The following is a 19,807-nucleotide window of genomic DNA, read 5'->3' as shown; positions in this document are numbered from 1 at the left end:
AAGAGTTACCGCAACCTTCTCACCCTGAAAGGTTTTGAATGTGAGATTTATTTGAACAGTTGTATTTCTGTGACATCAATCACAAATATCTGGAAAAAAAAAAGGTTTAACTTTTACTGAGAGTTATAGGATGATATCTAATATTAATACCTCTTCTAATTGCATGCCATAATTACAACTTTGGCCTTAAGAAAGGCTTTGGAATAAATTGAATTAATTTGGCAGCCACAAGTTGTGCCTGCGTGCTGATTCACTGTGTTTCACCTCTTGGGAAAAATATGATTAAATACACTAATAATGTATTTTAGCCTGATAAAAATGCTTCTTCAGAAAAGAAGCCTGGAGCAGGATGGAATTAAATTGCTGTTATTCCAAAAAAAAAAAAAAAGAGTGTGGAGAAAATCTGAACCCACACATGGTTTGATGACAACAGGCAGATAGACGAAATCTTTCTTTCCATCTTATCTCTGCAGGTCTGAATGTTTCTTTATCCTCACTCCAGATCCTTCTCTTTTTCTCTTGACTGCCCCCCGCACAAACACACGTATATGTGTGGCTTATCCCCCCCCCCCCCCTTCCGTTTGCAGTCCTCTTACATGCAGGTGGGGTCATGGATGATTAAAGCAGTGGCAGGTGGACTCCACTTTGAAACTATCAATAGACCCCTGGGAGCTGAATCAAACAGCAAACCTTCCATCTCTGTCAGTCTGGGCTCTCAGTGGCACAGAGGGAGAGGACATGCTGGGGGTGAGAGGGCAGACTCTACCTTTGTATCCATGCCGTACACTGCTACAAAACCACGGACCAGCTATGGAGGAATTCCTGACTCTCTGATGTGATTCTCAAGCAGGTTTTGTGGATTCATTCTGTTGACCCTGCAGCCTTTGACCGGAGGGTCTGAGTGGGGGGAATTATCTACTGCTGAATATTCTATTCCCACCTGTCGCCATGGAATACTTTGCTTTCTCCATTAAATGTGCAGTAAAAACAGAGGTGGGATGTAATGAAATGCAAACACTTTACTGTTTTAATTAGATTTTCAGGTATCTTTATTCCATTATTTATTTGTCTGACAACTTTTTCACCTCTATCCACCACAATTTTAACACAAATATCTGTTCTTTCCTCTTTTTAAACAGGTTTGTGCCTCTAGATTTGATGCACAATGTGAAAGATGTTCGAGAAAGAGATCCGAGTTTTATTTAAGGAGGCAGGTCACTTGTAGACTTGCCAACATTGGTGGTAATGCACTTAAACGTTGGCAACACTGGACGAGGAAGATGTGCACTACCCGTTAAGAAGTTTGAAGAAAGCACCAGAACATGAAACCAACAGAGAGATGATTTATTTTAAGAGAGCCTGTACCTCTCTACTTATACTTGAGTATATAAGTTTAAATGGTACTTCTGCTTTTACCAAAGTCTTAATAAAATGAGTACATGTACTTCTACTTGAGTAATGAATGTGTGCACTTTACTCTTCCATTTCTGACTAAAAACTAGAAGCGAGCCAATACAAATACTGGATGTCGGTATTGGCCCAATTCTAGCCTAAATCACTGGATCGGATACAGGCAGAGGAATATTTGTTTCACATTTATACATTGTTGTTTTTTTTAAGGTGGCAGCTGAAGCAAAGTGTGATTATATAAATGTATCATTAACCACTTAGTTGTCTTACAATGGAGAAAAAGACGATCAGGCTGTTATCAACTGATAATCAGGGCTGTGGTATCACACATTAGCAAGTCACATCCCTAATAGAGAGAACGTGATTTTCTTGTATTACCAGCGTTTCTATGTGTCTGCTCGGAATCAACGCAGTCATAGATGTGGCTGACAGGGCAGTACGGTAGTATTTCCAGGAGGAATGATTTAATGGAAATGTCAAGAGCAGCAGTCGCTCCAAGCAAAGGCTGAACCCTCTGATCCAATGTGAGCCACTTACCTCTGTGAGGATGAAAGACTTGTTGTCATTCAACGCCGGTCCTGACCAAAATCTGCTTTTATCAGAATAGAAACGGCATTGTCACTTTTTAAAAAAAAATAGGATTACAGCTCTTTCACTGCATATGAATTCAGTAGAAATCAATACCGGTTGTGATGCTATTCAAGGCCATTTTAAAGAGTTACTTCGATGTAAAAAGAGCGACAGCAAACACGGGAAGAGAAAGATTTAAAATTAGACGGTTATATTTAGATGTGGTTGGAGGGGATGGAGAGAAGGAAATAAAGAGTAAAGGATGGTCAAATGCACCCTTTGAATATGAGGTGGTTTCTCCAGATGAGTTTAGAATCGATGAAGTGATGATGCTCGAACGAGGAGAAGAGGGACAAGGGGATGAATGGATGAGGGAAGCCTACACCCTCAAAAAAAACATTTAAACAAACAACTATGCAACAACAACAACAACAACAACAACAAAAACACTTGAATGCATCAATCTACATAAATATGCCCTCAGTTTCCTGGTCTGAATCGCTCCTGAGCAGGAGATGAAGTGGCAGACGGGGTGAGTGAGCTGTCCACGGTGCTGAACATCAGTGCAGCTGCACTCGTTTGAGAAGATTTGGATCTTAATAGAAAAACCAAAACCAAAACCAAAACAGAAACCATTGACTGAGAGAGAGAGAAAAAAACAGCACTTGTTTGCATCTTTTTTTGACATGAATGATGACTATAAAGTCAGCTTGCTGATTCTACAACTTCTTAGATTTCACCGACATGGGACACGGTGCTGAATTACTGTGGTGACCTTCAGCATGGGCGCGGTTGTTCTCCTGCAGTCTCCAACCACTTGGCATTACACTGCAATTAAAATGCGTGTTCAAAACGACCTGTCACCGCGGTTGTTTGCCGCGCTGCTTGGCACCCTGTAGGGGAGAGGGTGACATCTATGACTCCTCGCCAAGGGAGTCCGGTAGACGCACCTAACTGTAGTTACTCCTCCAGCTCTGCCTTCACAATTCACCGAATAACTACACCAACAGCAACTTCAGCCAGGGGGGATTTTTTTTTCTCTTTATTTGGAAGCACACCTCCAATCCAACGCCCACATTCTTAGATAAGGTAAGAGCTTTTTTTTTTTTTTGTGAAACCATCGAGTCCTCCAGCGATGTTGGTCTGCATGTGTGTGTGCGTGTGTGTGTGTGTGTGCGCGCGCGCGCGCGTGTGTGTGTGAGTGTGTGTGTGTGGGTCTGACCCCCGGGGCCGTGATGGGCGTGCAGACAAACAATCAGAATATTTTGATCATAATTTCAAACTGTTTTTTTTTTTCTTGGTAATCAAAGCTAAGCTGCATGCTCGCTTGCATTCATGAGGATTCTCTTCCCTTAAGTTGCGTTGCTTTTACTCTCCTCATTCTCATGAAATCAAAGAAAAGAAAAACAAAAGAAAAAGCCTCACCGAGTTTATTCTAGGTAGGCTGGTTAGTCGCGGCTCCTGATGCTGGTTTGGTGAGTTTAACTGCTGCCCATCATCACATTTTTATTGCGTTATCTTGAGGCTGCGCTGCGAGAGTTGGCCGCGGAGAGCAGATGAAGCCAGTTATTATCCAGCAAGTTTGAACTTCCTGTCCGTTAAAATCACGTCGGCTCCAACGAGTATGTCGTTAAAGCAACGACGCTTTCAAATAATGGAAACAACAGGGGGGGCGGGAGAGGGGGGACTGATCCTCAGCGGTGTCCAGAGCCTTCATCTTGCTAAGAGAACATGAGGCGAGAAAAAAAACCTAAGTTTAATAAACATTTAACTATTGGGTGGTTAAATACGTGGATCTAACTCGACGCGATCAGCCGCGACACCACGCTGAAGTTGTTATCTTTAGGACCCGGCGGAGCGCTCATATGTGACTGGACATTGTGGCTCCATTTGAGAAAGATTGCTTATCTCTCTGCTCCTCTCCGCTCTCCGCAACTCGGCTAGGTTGATAAATCTATCCAAGCAACCCAAACCACCTCCGGGGGGGACCAGTTAGACCTTTAATACGCACTGATGGACTTTAACGAATTTGCGACCACCGTGAATTCCCCCCTAACTGCTTCTTGAAGTGTTCCGACGTGCGCCATTCCGATGCACGCTGCGCCAAGAGCAGCTCTGCGTAAAGTCAAACAGCTCCTGCGGACACCAGTCGATACTCGCAGTGGGTTTTTTTTTTTTAAAGCTTGAACGCAATTATCTGAACGTACAAACGAGTCCCCGCTGTGCTATCCGGAGGAGGGGGAGAATGTCGGTACGTTGAGAAGCAAAAGTTCAAGCAAAAGTTGGGATAAAGAAAACGTCGCGCTCTCCACGTGAATGCGCGCTTTTTGCGCATACATGGCTTTTGCCGGTCAGTCTTGTGCAGAGTTAGAAGGAATTAATGACCCGTAGAACGAGTCAAAGGCGTTTGAAAAATCTTTCTGCAAGTAGTCGTGGCTGCAAATAACTTGTTGAATGATCAACTCATCACAGGAGCGCATTTAAATGTGAGTATCCTTCTGTTTTGAACATTGAAATTGTGGCATTTTTCTTTTCTTTTTTTCTTCTTTTTCTCCTAATTGTGTGCATATCGTCACTTGAGCGATGATGTCAGTCGTGACTAAACCGGCTATGGCAGGGTGATTACGGCGAGTTGTTTCCTGGGTTAGCGGTAATCAGATCCGAAGTGGGCTAAATGAAAAAGGAAGGAACTCATAATGAAACACAACAAACCGTCACAGCCTCTGAATGAGTTGTACGCTGTTGTTCTGCCAGAGGTGGCTGTGGTGCCTACATTCCGCCTTGCATGCAAACGATCTGAGGCTGTGTCCTCACATTATAAAACAATTATCACTCTTGTTTTGAGAAATGAATTAATGTCGTTTAAACCTGTTGCGCAACGGTTTGGTTCAGTCAGATATGCGCGTGCCAATGCGCAAAATCTGCAGGCAGAGCCTCAATTAAGCACAGATTACCGTAAGTTTTTAAATGGTTTCATGTTTTTTTTTTTTATTTGTTTATTGAGAATTAACATAAGGAGGGTAAAATGATAAGATGTCTGGACTTCTGCTCTCCTTTCTTTCTGATTGCATTCATGTTACATGTCCTGGATTTTCTAATGTTTGAATCATGTTCTGCGTTTTTAGTCGTCCAAGAGAATAACTGAATAATGCACAGCGGATTTCTCAGAGATGGCAGTGGCGGCGGTGGCGGGTGGTTGGCTGGGCTTCTCACTGAGGGACCCTCACATTATCACCACATTCACCACAACCTCTTAGAGAAAAGGCTCTTTGCAAAAAAAAAGGAGTGCACCAGTTGTTGTTGTTGTTGCTGTTGTTGTTGTTGTTGTGAGTGGAAAGTGAGCTAATGTGTCTCCAGCTGCAAATCTGTAAGGTGGAGCCCTTGGAAAATAATTGTTTGTTTCATGTGCTTACAGATCTATTTCAGCATGGTTACTATTCAGAGGTAACAAAAGGGGTTGCGGGGAGAAAAGAGATGGAGAGAGACTGAATGAGGGACCCAGAGAGGGGGGGGGCATAAGGAGGAGGAAACAAAGGAGAGAAAGACAATCAGAAGACAAACATGTGCCAGTACAGACATGCTTCTGCTTGCCAGTTGATCCCACTGTGACTCATATGGAAGGGTTGGTTCTTGGCTCGGGAAACCTTGGAAGCATTAACACATTTATTGTTACGCTCATCAGCTAGCCACAAAGCATCAGTCTGCTCAAACTGGCAAAGGAACAAAAGTTATTGGTTGGGAGTCAACAAAATCAATAAACACAACCAGGCAGTTTTGTGTGTCCAAAAACGAAAATCCTGACCAGCAGGTGCTTGATACAAAGCAGTTGGAGCTGCTGCTTATAAACCACAGTGGGAGGCTCTGCCTGTCAGTTTGTCAGTGGTTGCTCCTATTTCTGAGTCAATAATCGATCATTTCATGTCAATGTGTAAGGCAGCGGTCATCGAATCAGTGATCTGAACTCCCCAAAACAAGTATTTGAGATGGGAGACCACATTTGAGGTGGATTACTATAAGATGAATAAAATACATCCCGAATGGTCCCTAAGAGTCTGGCTGGGAGTTTGTAACCAATATAAACCACGGGGCAAGGCTGCCTGCTGACTTTTAAAACACTCTTCCATGCTTGAGCTGCCCAGGGGACGGAATGCAAGCGGACACAAGGGGGTGTTTCACAGGCTTCAAAAACAAGTGAAGTGAAAGAGACAGAGAGAGGGAGAGGGTGAGAGAGGTGAGGCGGTCACCCTACGCTCCCCTCCTCTCCCCGCATATGGAGAACTGCTCTAATATTGATGACTTTTAATATAGAATCTGACCTCATATTTTCCTTCTCTCTCTTTTTTTTTTTGTTTTTGTCCTCAGTGAAATTATGACATCCCTGATTCCTCTTGCAATATGAGCACTGCTGAATATTTGAATGAAAGGGCAGGATCAACAAGAGCAGATTTTTTTTAATATTAAAGCAGGTGTAATATTACATGAACAAAAAAAGGCAAAATTACACAGACGAGAGCTGAAGTACAGATATAAAGCATATAACTGTTTCATTGATGTACAAGCAGATGATTTTGCTTTTTCAGATGATGTCAGAACTGTTACTGTCTGCAGGAATCATCTCTCCAGTATAATAGAGATTTGAAGCGTTTCATATTCTATGCTTTTGCTCCCTACGCTGTCACCTTAGGAGCCTCTGATGTTGAATTTCTGTCTACAGAGGTTCACTCAGCGTTCTGACACCTTTCTTTCGTCTATATAAATTTCATTACTCCAGATGTCTGTGCGTTGAATCCCATATTCCCATGGTTAGCTCCATTTGCTGACTCTTATTAGCTTTCAATGTTTCCTATTAAATAAAAATAAGATAAGGGGCCTGCACCAGCCTGATGCTGGCACCTAATTTGTCTGTCTTTATAATGAAAGTCAACCTCATTATTATGAAAGGGGAGGGTGGGGGTGGGGGGGGGGTTTCTGTAGGCGTGCCCACCCCCTGACGCATCTGGAATCAGGGACTGACATTTATATTTATGAAATTTGAAACACGCAGCCCCCATGAAAGTAATGGCTTATTCATCACTCAGAGTGCTATCAAATTTGTAATTGGCCACTTCTTAGGCCACTAGAGGTCTGTCAAATGAAGCCTGCCATCCTTACCTCTTCTACATGACTCACTTTGAAGGGTCTTCCGAGTCTGAATTGCAGTGCAGATTATCTCTCCGATGATCACCCTTCATTACAGTCAGAATATATTCAAGTCATTTTGTAAAAGACATATTAAATCGGGTGAAGGGAAATAGTAATTGCATTAGATGTTCTCAAAATCTATCCAAATTGGCAAATAGACAAGATTGTCGGATAAGATATTGCATCCTAAAGTTTTTTGTTTTTTTTTCATGTTCTTAGAGCGCAGAAATTCAGAAACAACTCATGACGATGAGTCTCCCCCCTAAAATCTGATGAGAATCTTTGCCTCTTGTTAAAATCACTAACTGATTTAATCTGACTTGATGAACGCTTGTTATCTTTTGACACATGCCAAAACATACATATACATATCTCCTCTGAACACAAGAGACTCTTGACATGCGTTATACCTCAGGTAACCTGAAAATTTTCATTTCATTGACTGTCAGTCACGGGGCGGTGGCTGTAGCCTGAAGGGGAGAGAATAAAGCCACTGACCGGAAAGTTACTGGTTCAACTGCATGTACCAGCTGGAGGAATCTAGGCAGGGAAATCAAATGAGTAACAGCTTTTGCTCAACAAGTGCTGAAGTCCCCTTGAGCAAGGATTTTAACCCCAGCTGCTTTAACAGGGGAACTATGATGGTTGCATCAGGCGTTTCCAACATCTGAATCTGCATTATTACCTCTAAAAAAGAAAATTCTCATCTTATTCTCCATGCTTTTTTAAAACTGCACCTTATATAGGCCAAAAGAGGTATACAGTATGTTCCCAGTGGAGCTGTTATGAAAAATGTACCTAAATAAAGACATTTTTAGAATAAAAAAACATACCAGAACATTTTTTTTTCGAACAGCTGCACCCAAAAACACACTTTTTTTCACTATCGCAAAACCTTAAGCCATCCAAGCACATTGACATGACAGTCAACAGCAACTTAACTCGTGTTTACAGCACATCAGTCCGTTGGAGGCAGACAAAGTCGCTGTTTTTTTTTGTTGTTGTTTTGTTTTTTTATGCTACCGTAGACTCTTCGTTTCTTTGGAGACATAGAGATTGTGTGGGTCTCCACTGACTGCTGTCAGGCAGCATTACCTATGAGGCTGGCCACCTGACTGATGGTTAGTGATTGCTCAGAGTAGCCGACAATCCCTCAAATACACCATTTCTGTCTCTCAATTTGACTTTAATATTTCCCAAATGTCTCCGATGGCATGGGGACAAATGCAACTCCACAGTGAGCTACAAAAGAAGCACAGCAGTCAGGAAAAGCAATAAATGCGGTGACTAGACAGTTGGAAATGTGCCCCTTTTAAGAAAATCAAATGGAGATTTGGCTTTGGAATTTGATTTAATTTGCGCCGAGTGATTTTGGTAAGCCCATTATTGAGGGAAGCTGTTGAGGGCTAACATGTTTTGCTTGAGTTCATATTATGTATCTGTATAGTATACTTATCTAATTCAGTGCCCTGAATCCACATTGAACCTCATTTCATGTTTAAATGGGAATGTTTATCAAATGTGGCACCAAACAGTCTATTTTCTTCTGTCCTTTAGGATGCGGCTTGTGGCAAGAAAACGCAATTGACTGGAGATCAAAGAAGACATCCGACAGCAACCCACTGGAGGAGCCCTCTCTCCACATCACATCTGACCGCTAGTTGAACCACTTGTCAACACTCAACCCTTGTGCAGGAGAACACTTGTTGACACATCTCATCAGCCGAGCAGAAGAAGCCGTAACTGAAGACAAAATAACTGAATGAAGGCTAATCGTTGCCTGAAGCAGCTGCTAACAGAGAAATAGCAAGATGTTGCCACAGTTCAAAAATAATCCATTGCATCATTCAAAGCTTCAGTTGATTTAGAGCGTTCTCGGTGATATTGTCATTTCTGTGACGGAGCGAAAGCAGAACTCTACAACAATCCCACAGAACCAGACCTACAATGCTTTGGCCTCTACTGTTCACTCTGCAAGCTGTCTGCTGCAGCATGACGCATGCCATGCAACACTACCCAGCGGCATGGGGACACTATGACGTGTGCAAGTCCCAGATCTACACTGAGGAGGGTCTGGCATGGGACTACATGGCCTGTCAGCCAGAAGCCACTGACATGACAAAGTACCTGCGAGTGACCCTCGACCCCCCAAATATCACGTGTGGAGATCCACCAGAAACGTACTGCGCTTTGGTGAGTCGTAACCTCGCCTGTCCCCTGATGGAGATAAATGAGGCTCCAGGCAGGATCACACAGTATACTGGGTCAGGGATAGAGAGCAGTGCATACAAGGCAACACGCTGCCGCTGCTGCAGTAGTGATTAATGCACATGTAGAGCCAATGTGCATTTGGAGACAAGTAACTTGCAGTAGAACACACACAAGCTTGAATCAATATCTGCACATATTGGAGATATAGATGTGTAGACAGATATAGATTAGCTAACATGCACCAAAATAAAGTAGAACACAAGAGATCACTGCTATTTATGGGCACACAAAGGTAGTGCACGGATCCAAGGAGGGAGGTGTGTAGGAATATTTTTGAATCACCCTGCAAAAGCTATATATGTTATGTATATATGTTTGTCTCTGTTATTTAGATGTAGTCAACAAGCACAATTGTAGCAAGTTTCATTAGCCTTTATTAACCCTTATCAACAGCCCAGCCTCCATTTCCTTTGTCACGGATAACAAAGGAAGCTGCAAGAGCCTGTGAGCTATAAAACTGCTTCATTACAAGTCATGTGCTGACCCGTGGAGAACTCCTGCAAGTAAATATTTACCAATTAAAATGGGTATCTTTGAAAGCGGGGATGTCATTCTTGTGGCTCCAGATGGCATTGAGACATTTAATGCCACCGTAGGATGAAAAAGGGGCCAGTCTCCAGTCGTGTGTGACGCTCTGTGAAGCTTTATATCAAAACAAACTGTGAAATCTTTATTAGCCCAGTGGATTTCACCCCCCCAAATATGCAACGTTAACATAACACACGGAGCATAAAGAGCAAAACAGGGACAAAGGGAAGGAAAGTGGTTGGACTGATGCTTTGTTCAGGTAGTTAAATAAGCCTCGTCGGGCTTTTCATGTTTGCTTTTTTGTGTGCAAACATGACACACAGGGCCAGATGCATGTCATGCTGTGCCTTTATTTTAGGTTGCATATACAAAACCTGTAAATGATTGTGTAATCAGCATGTCATTGTCCTTAATCTGTACTTTATAGTGGACATAATTGAGCAGAATCATGGAGCCACCAACTGACATTAAAAGGAGTTATTAGGGAACACTAGATAAACATGATGATTATTACTGAGGCTTCAACAAACATTGAATAGTGCTGCAGAGATGGTCAGCACTGTCGCCCCACAGCAAGAAGGTTCCGGATTCGAGACACAGGATCTTTCTGTGTGGAGTCTCCATGTTCTCCCTGTGCCTGCATGGGTTCTCTCCAGCCACTCTGGCTTCCTCCCACAGTCCAAAGACATCAAGAGGGGACCAGGTTAATCCAGACTCTAAATTGACCGTAGTTGTGGCTGTGAGTGTGAATGGTTGTCTGTCTCTATGTGTTGGCCCTGCGATGGACTAGCGACCTGTCCAGGGTGAACCCCGCCTCTCGCCCAAAGGCTGCTGGTATAGGCTCCAGCTCCCCCGCGACCCTTAACAGGATAAGTGGTAGAAAATGGATGGATGGAAGGATGGCCCGGCAGAGCTGGTTGGTGGTGAGACTGGGTTTCTGGTGAGCTCTGGTCAGGACTCCCTTCAATCTAAAACCACTGTGAGAGGGCGTCGTTCTTGCCTTGAAAGAAACGCTTGCTCAGTTAATCAGCATACCAAATTTGACGCCATTAGTCAGAAGCATGTCACAAAACTTCTTTTCTGTCCAGAAAGTCCTTGAGTGCAAACTTCTGTTGGTGTTATTGATTTGATTTCTTCAATAGCTGCACTAACAGCTGGGTTTATTCTACTGACATTAACTATAATGCCATTTATTGCTTGTAGTGTCAGTTGAGCACAGTGAGGAATTATATATCTGTTTGGTTTTTGGGGAATATTGTTAATTTAGATGCATTCGCTGCATATTTTTCCTTGTGAGTTTTGCCATCCTGCACAGCTTCCTATAAGAAATATATGCAGGAACAGGAAGTGGTATCATATTCTGAAATATTCTGTTGTTAAAAAATAAGCTGTTTTGCTATTGTTTGTGGTACCACAGAGACATTAATGTGTTGTAGACACCATTTTCTACTTCGGCTTTTCTACCATCAACTCTGAAAACCAATCAGGAGCTGCTTTACTGGAGGGTGGCCGAGGAGCAGTTAGATCTCCTCACTGGCTTCAGTAATGTTCTGATTTCTCATTGTGGTTTTACATAGAGGACGTTCCAGGTGCAGCTGCAGGGCTCAACTCTTGAGAGATACGGTTTGTGAGAACAGAAATAATTTCAGATTAGTCCCTCCATCTGAAAGCCAGGATGTCCATCACCCCTGACATGAGTATGAGGTGATGATTGTCTAGATGATCAAGAGTACCGTCTCCTCCTGCACTGGCTTTTATAGCTGTTGTGTGTTTGATCTGTTTACATTCCTCGCCGGCACACAGGCAGACTGACACCAGTGACCTTATCCACCGGTGCTTCCTGAGAGTTTGTTGGAGATGAGAGGAGCATGCAAATGAGCACTTTTAGACAATCACTAAGTTGCCTGCAGTTGTGAACTCGGTCTAATCAGTTTGTGTCTGAGTCGGTTGTCCTCATATGGTCAAAGAATGCTTCCCTTTGCTGCTATCAGTCGCTCAAGTCTTAATATGTAACTTCATTCTTTTACACACAAAACAACTATATTTACTTCATCCACCTCTTCACCCATGTCAATAAAGGAAGTGGGAGTTGTTTTTATGTCTGTATTGATTTTTACTGAAATGTAGTGATGCATCTAAAGTAAAATGTGTCCAAACACCACAGAGGCAGAGCTGTTTTTCAGTCAATTAATAGCCTGAACTTCATCTCCAAAAAAAAACCCCATTCATTAAATGTTCTAATGCACGTTTTTTCCTGAAGTAGAATTTTATTTCAACACTCATTTTAGCCTAACAGACAGGAATCAAAGCCTTACAGCTATTGATAAATCCCTGTATGGAAGTCTTTGCAAGCCTGGGTGAAGAGGGACATAACAGATGTTATGAGGCAGGACTTAGACGTTCCAAGTTCAAATGAAAACATGATTTAGTGTCTGCATTATATTCCTTATTCTGATATTTACAGCATCTTAATCTGATTAATCTGTTTCTGCGTTTTCACTGTCTCCCCCTGTGCACATGCATCTCATTTCAGTCTGCTTTCAGGGCAGCCTTGAGCAAAAATGTCCAATTTCTACCCTATGAAAACACTTGCGGTGACAATCTCTGGCAGAAATGTCAAACTTTTACACGGATGAAAATATTCACAGTGGCAATTTTTGGGCAAATGTCCCAACATTTTCTAGTTAAACAGTACAGTCTCTGTTGTGGAGAGCCCCCACTACCACCACCATCTCTCTCTCTCTCTCTCTCTCTCTCTCTCTCTCTCTCTCTCTCTCTCTCTCACTCTCACTCTCACTCTCACTCTCACACACACACACACCACATCTGTTCTAACTAGTCTCTCTAGCTCTCACTTCCTCACTACTCATTCTTTCCACTTTGTCGCCTTGAGCTTTTTCTACTCGTACCAGCTGCAAGAGAATGAGGCTGCTGTGTTCCTCTGCTGCTCGTCTCTCTTGTATGTGGAATCTCGTCAGAGGAGGACAGTGTCCCAAGCACGTCAGAAAGACCTTGTTCTGTATGAATGCTTAGGAGTTTTGAAGGAGGTTCGGGGGAAGCCCCTCGGGCCACCTCGTCACTCCACCCCTGCTGCTGCTACTGTGGCTGGGTTTGCAGCCTGCTCCAGTGCTGCTCCGGCTGTGGAGGGCTGACCTGCTGTCGGTGTGGTCAGCGTCCAGGTCAAGTTCCCTTTATGACCTAAGACCTTCTTATGGCTTTTACTTGAACTCTATCTCCTGCTTTACATCATAAAAACTCACTGATCTGCCGTCAGTGGAATCCATTTTCAAAGCTGCTTCCATCAGAAAACTCTACTTCTCACTCACAGGTCAACCTGGCTGCAACTATCTTATCAGCCTGAGCTGGACTCTGGATAAAACCCGCAAGGCTTGCAACTAGATTTATTTTTTTCTTCCAGATTGTGATGCTCTCTCCTCTTAAGTAGACTTGCTTATTCTTTTGGCTTCAGTTTATTCATCCTTTTAAGTTTCTGTATCCTTCTTATTTCCATATTCCCTTTTTTTTCTGTGGGGATCCTGAGTCATTAGCCAACACTTAAAACCAAATACACTATAAAGTCTGTCATCACAGATTATTCCTTTTTTTTGGGCCATTGAACATATCAAAATAATTGTCTCTCTATCAGTTCAAACTTATTTTGATGCAACTTCTATTTCAAATATTTATTTTTACATGCTAATTTGCCATTTGAAAAAAATCTTCAAGGCTCATTTCTTGCCTGAGATGAATGCTGTTGGATGAGAAACACTCAAATGCTGCTTTGCTGGTTTTGCCATCTCCTCTCGATAGTACATGGCACTGTAGTTGATTTAGGACTGCCGAGGCGCATCCTTGAATGTTCTCTGAGGGAACACTCAGTCCTTGGTAAAATTCAAAGAAACCTGGAAAAGTCCTTCAACCGGATTTGATGATGTTGCATCATGGAAATGCAGTCGTTTGAGGATCCTCCCTTGACATTGAGAAACACTGAGTGTCTAGGACAGGTGTTCTGCATCAGGGACTTCGCTCTTTCTTATTTTTAGCTGCACACCTTCAGGGGTTCTTCAAAATGTGTTGTTCTCCTCTGGTGCACTGTGCTACTGTCACTCACTATCACTCAAAGTTAGCTTAAGGTATTTTCTCCTATGTAATGGCCAAGCTGAAACATGTTGCAGTATTTTAAACGAGAATTGGTTGTGATAATTTTTTTAAAGTCTTCTATTTGTTCCATACTTTCATAATCAATGAAAAGACATCTTGTAACTAGCATTTTACAAACGTTTATTGAAGATATCCAAAAAATACAACATGACTGCACCACACATTCGCTGCTCATGCAGGAAAACACCTTTAGTTAAACAAAAACAAAAACAGTTCATCTAAAACCTGAATATGTTGACAGATATGAAAGTGTTTGCATTACTTAGCTGCAGTTCACAAAGTGTCAGACAATTTGGACGCTTGCAGATTCCTCACCCTTCAGAGTTGGAATCATTGCATCGTCAATGAATTGGCATGAACATTTAACAGTCTGTCCTGCAAAACTGAAATCATCATTTCTATAATCGTACTCTGCTGAAAAAATAAAATCAGATTTGTTGGCCTATTACGTCAAGCGTTTGAAATGTACACTGAATTTAGAAACTGTTCTTCACCAGTTTGGTTGATAGTCTGGGAACATCTTGGGGGAAGATTTTATAACCTGCTTTCACCTCCTACCGACATCCAGGAGGTCAGCTTTCTTTATATAGCACCAAATCACAACACAAGTTATGTCATGACACTCTACAAATAGACACTTCAAATTGATTTACTTCTAAGGAAACCAGCAGTTCTCCAAGAGCACTTTTGCTACAGTGGTGACGGAAAATCTGCCTTTTAACAAGCAGAAGGATCGGAGAGGGCCCAGGTGTTATGTTGGTGGCCATCTGCCCAGACCACTTGGGGCGTAATAACCCCTGCAGGACAGTTAGAAAGAAAGCAGAGAGAGAGAGAGAGAGAGATAGGTGGAGACTGTAAAATGGACAGCGATACAGATGGAAGAGAGGGGAGAGCAGTTGAGGTAACTGTCATTGTCGCTGACCCACTTTAAGGCAATCAGCTTTTTTATTGTTAAGTTCGATGGCACCTGTTTTTATCTGCTTTTGATTAAAGGATCCTAACATTTTATTTCCTGGGAAATGAGTGACTCCCCTGCTTCTTGCCTCCTCTTCCTCCGAGCCATTCCGCCATGTGCTTAGTTTTGACTAAATAATAGCGGTGTCAACCTGCTGATACTCCAGCACAAGGGATGCTGCCGGCAAAAAGAAGGGATGCATAACAACGACTTGTTCACACCTCTGCTCTAAACAGTGATTCACTTATGGCTCTCTTTCTAGATACTCTGAGCCTAACTGAGACGATTCTTGTAATTCCTCTGAACTTTATTCAGTTCTCTAAGAATGGATGAAAGAGTTGTGTGGCTGCCAGTTCACAACACCGTCCCTACGGAGGCTTAGGATGGAAAGACAAGATGAGAGCTCCTGCAAAGCTGCTCGGAAACTACGATGGTATAGAGAGTCCAAGCTGCAGGCTTACCTTTGTTGGTAATGACAGGCATCATTGAAAAAGATATAAATATATATGTGTGTGTGTGTGTGTGTGTGTGTGTGTGTGTGTGTGTGTGTGTGTGTGTGTGTGTGTGTGTGTGTGTGTGTGTGTGTGTGTGTTGCTATCTGTGTATCAATGCTCTGACAAATCTATTTTGCAGTGAACATAATTTGCTGCCTGGATTGTGTTTAATTACAGTGTTTCCGGAAGTGTTGCAGCAGACGGTTTATTATTTATCATTTAGTATGAGACGCAGAAAAACTTGCTCAGGTATTTAAAGAATAGCTTTTATCTCTTAACTTGTTAAAGGTAAAAGAATGTGTCCTGGTTTCAGGGTAGAACATTTAAAATAGTTGTGTGGAGTCGGTGTCGACTTCCTCAATACTGAAGCATGACCTCAAGCATCTTCCAAATTAAAAATGTCTAATTAGAAGGCGGGAGGTCATTCAAAGCAGTTATACCCATCGATAATTATCAACAAACTTTACTGTTTCGCTTTAAAAAGCCAGATATTTTCTTCAGGATTAGGTTGAGACCAAAATAGAGTTAATCAGGTGGCCAGAGGCATGAGTCCAAATAAATGCTAATGCAGATCGGTGTCTGCTTGGTGCATAAATAAGAGTTTATCAAGAAGACCCAGTATCCGCTTTATAAGGCCATAATTTGTCAGTGTTGAGTTTACAGCTTATTGCTCCAGTGTGCCCATTAAGTGTGTTTGGATGCTTAAACATAAATGGAAAAACATTAATCAGGAGTTGCAGTTTGATGAAACAAAATACATACTAAATAGTTTTCTTTTTTTTGGAGGGGGGGGGGGTTAATAAGGGCAATAATTTTTTAGAAGACAGTTTTGATTACCTTGAGAGTAAAAGTGAATATGTACTCCAGTGGCTAACTTACCCTTTAACATTATTCATGTTTTTCTATTAAAGTTCCAGGATCATTTTGATGGTACATTGACTCATAAAGGGGAGAACTGAGGCTGTTTTATTCCAACCAAGTCCACCAAATGCCTGAAGTTGTATTAGAATCTATTTCTAATCCTCGTAAATGTAAGACAGTCTTTCCATAAACTTGTGTTGTTGTTTTTTTTGCAGCTAAACCTAACCAAACCTGAACTTTAGCCTAAACAAATCATAATGAAAGATTATTCAACACTGTGCTACTGCTGCTCACGCTCCTGTGTGATCGGATAATGAGACCAACCATGGAGGCACGAGAAATTCTGTCACGACAGTAAAACCAAACTTTCACCTCAGCTGAAAATCTCTTTTTTTTTTTGCAGTTCTTGTTCTCTGTCAGAGTCTGTTCTCTTTCAAATATTACTCTCGCTACTTAGATATCAACAGAATATTATGCAAAAATATCCTGTAATTATCCTTCATTGCAGCAGCAGAGGCCACAGTTGCTTCTGCGACGCCAAAAAGATATTCTTCTTTAAGCTCAAGCAGTTTGCATATCAGTTTGAGCATCAGCTGTATCATAGACAGACTGTCTGTCTAGTTTCTGGAATATTAAGCAGTTCAGAGGTCACACCAGAAACTGACAGTGCCCCTATTTGATCCCTTTGCCCTTCCTTCATGGAGGAAATTCATTCATCCGTATATTTGTTTGGAGACAAGGAACAGTTGGAGCGTTTAGCCTCCCGTCACCCCGGTGCCCTTGACTTTGTTCTGAACTGGCCCTGCCCAGCACATCATCACCGCACCACTGCGTACCAAGACACCAAGATGACACGCAACATGTCCCCTGACTCCAGGAGAGGGGGGGAGTCATCATTTATTCTTTCACTCGCCTGCCACCTCCTTTGTCTCCGCGCTTTTTAATTTCCCTGTCCCTTGTTTTCTGTCAGCTGATGATGCATAATATCCATGCCTTGTTTGAACATGCGGAGGTTGGATGCTCCATATGAGGTGAGCACTTGACAGCTCGAGATATGTCGGCATTATTCCCTGGGATCTGTGACAGGTTAATTCTTAGAGGGTTGTAAATACAAAGACGGATGAATTATGCATGGAGATATAAAAGAAAGTGATGGGCTTTGTGCTTCGACTAGACACAGAGTTTCTGGACAGCTTAACATTTGAATGAAAGTTTGCTGTCTCAAATAACTGTAGGCCTTAATGCTTTATTTGTATATTTTTTTCTAAAGTCGACACTTGAAAAGCCTATTTGGATTATTCTTATGTAAGTGTATGCAGGACTATTGCTTTCTCAGCAAAATGATGATGATTGCAGTTTTGCTTTTGTTGCCTGAGCGCTCAAATGACAGGAGACCACAAATACAAATGTCTGTTTTATTATTCAACTTGGAATTCCGTGACCTAAATCTTATATTCCGTACATTGTATTTTGACACTCTGCTGCCTTCTCTGACGTGCTGGAACCAAGCTGCTGGCCACAGAACTCTGTCAAACATGGGTGTCATTTGTCAAAGAGTTTCTCAAGCAAATTTGATAGAATGTGATTAAAGTGTACGTTTCACCTTAATTTTGGTTGAAGCACATTTATATTACATCAGGGAGCAGATTCATCAGAAACAATGGCTTTATCATTATATCATGTCAGGCGTTGATTAGTTTCCAAAGACACTGAAAAATGTAGGCTAATTTATTGTAAAATCTGTATAAAGTGATTAAGCGAACACGCAAGATATATAATTATTCCTATGAAATGAAAGGCTGCGGCCATTGTCCAAACGAGGACATCTTTTTGAGGTTCACATTTCACTCTTAACCTCCTGTTTGGTGACAAATTGTTATTATATTCAGCAAAATTCAGTGCTGTGTTATTTCAGTAACTTCCATGTCAGTTATAAGATCAGATCAATGTAACTTTATTCTTAATTCTGGATTTGAATATAGGATGAACCTCATTTTATTGCATTTATGATTGTAATGTTGTTTCATATACTGCAAAATTCCCAGTTTTTTCCGTACACAGGAGCTTTCATGTCATGTGACCCGGGGACTCTAAATCAGTGCTACATAGTGTTTTGTAATAAACTGGAAATACAAGACACTCATCATTTTATTGTCTTCTATACTGTATTTCATATGAAGCCATCGTAGTTTCATGCGCTGCATAATTCAGTGACTTTTTTATTTTTCGATAGTTTCCATGGCAAGTAATCCGAGTTTTGATGCCTCCGTGCTGGCTGCAGCTGCGGGCCAGAGGCTTGATGTTTGCACGCTGTCTGCACCTCCATCCCATCTTGATGACGTGGTATCTCAGGAACGTCTTGAGATCATTTCTTTGAATTTGGCACAAGTTTTCACCTGGAGTCATGTATTTTGTTGTGTTGTTGTTATGTAGTAACCAGCTGTACCTCTCTTTATTTACCGCCGTGGGGGGCAATTACGGAAGCAAAGTTTTCTGAATCTGAATCTGAATCTCAAGGTGGAACAGGAACAAGTTTGCTAGTCAAAGGTCACTGTGATAAGAACTCGTAGTTGCAAACAACGTGTTTATGATGCGATGAGGAAACCTTTTTCTTTTCCAATTCACAGTGCCCGGAGAAAAACACCTTTTGGTGATGTTGTCTTCCAATAAAAGTTATGGTTTAAGAAAAATGATGTCACCTGACTTTATTAAAATTGAATCCTCTTAAATCTTTTGTCCCCGAACGAAATGATTATGCTCCCGAAACCAAATTACATCAATAAATTTGGCCTGAAATCAAACCTTATGTCCCCCTTGAGATTTGAATTTTACATTGTGTTGGTGTGGACAGATCTCACTGGCATTGGAAGCAGTCGTGAAAGAGGGCTTAAAATGCAGGAGATAATTTAAGGGAATCCTCTTACCTCATGATATGACTCAGCTTCCTTTCTTTCCATAGTTCAGCCCTATTGAACTAATTTGCTGCAGACATACATGCCAGAACATTTTTGCTGCTTGCCTGGCACGGGCATAATTCAAGCATGAATGTTTCATCGGTGATGTCTGTATGTTTTACACCTCAGTAATCAGGAATGCACAAATTGTTATCATTGTGTGTGTGTGTGTGTGTGTGTGTGTGTGTGTGTGTGTGTGTGTGTGTCACAATACCAATAAGACTGCAACAGTTCTTCAAGAGCAACATTTATTCACAGCTTTGAGTACTTCCCCAAAGATGATGTTGTAGTACTAGTGGGCTAACACTCAGAGAGCTCCCTGTGCTTGTGTGTGTGTCCAGCTTTATTATTGGACTCTTCTGATAAAGAAATAGGCGGGGAAATGGACAGTAATTTCTCCAATGAAAAAGATTCCCATTCCT

General features: G+C 41.9%; 1 protein-coding gene across 3 annotated transcripts in view; it reads left to right on the top strand.

The window, feature by feature from the left end:
• The first annotated feature begins 3,754 nt into the window (after nucleotides 1-3,754).
• Nucleotides 3,755-19,807, top strand: part of LOC147261930 (netrin-G1-like) — a 59,209-nt gene continuing 43,156 nt past the window's right edge. Inside the window, exons 1-2 of one of the 3 annotated variants that reach the window (XM_086204242.1) lie at nucleotides 3,755-4,466; nucleotides 8,719-9,354. In XM_086204242.1, the coding sequence (XP_086060368.1) occupies nucleotides 9,109-9,354 (246 nt within the window). In that variant the 5' untranslated portion in view covers nucleotides 3,755-4,466; nucleotides 8,719-9,108. Of the gene's footprint in view, nucleotides 4,467-8,718; nucleotides 9,355-17,314; nucleotides 17,463-19,807 lie in introns of those variants that run through there. The other 2 variants (XM_086204241.1, XM_086204243.1) reach the window with 2 other exon arrangements.

Source organism: Aulostomus chinensis, chromosome 5, assembly GCF_037954235.1.
Source record: "Aulostomus chinensis isolate RoL2024-O1b breed Wild chromosome 5, RoL_Achi_v1.0, whole genome shotgun sequence".
NCBI lineage: Eukaryota > Metazoa > Chordata > Actinopteri > Syngnathiformes > Aulostomidae > Aulostomus > Aulostomus chinensis.
This window is presented reverse-complemented; position numbering and strand designations above follow the sequence as displayed.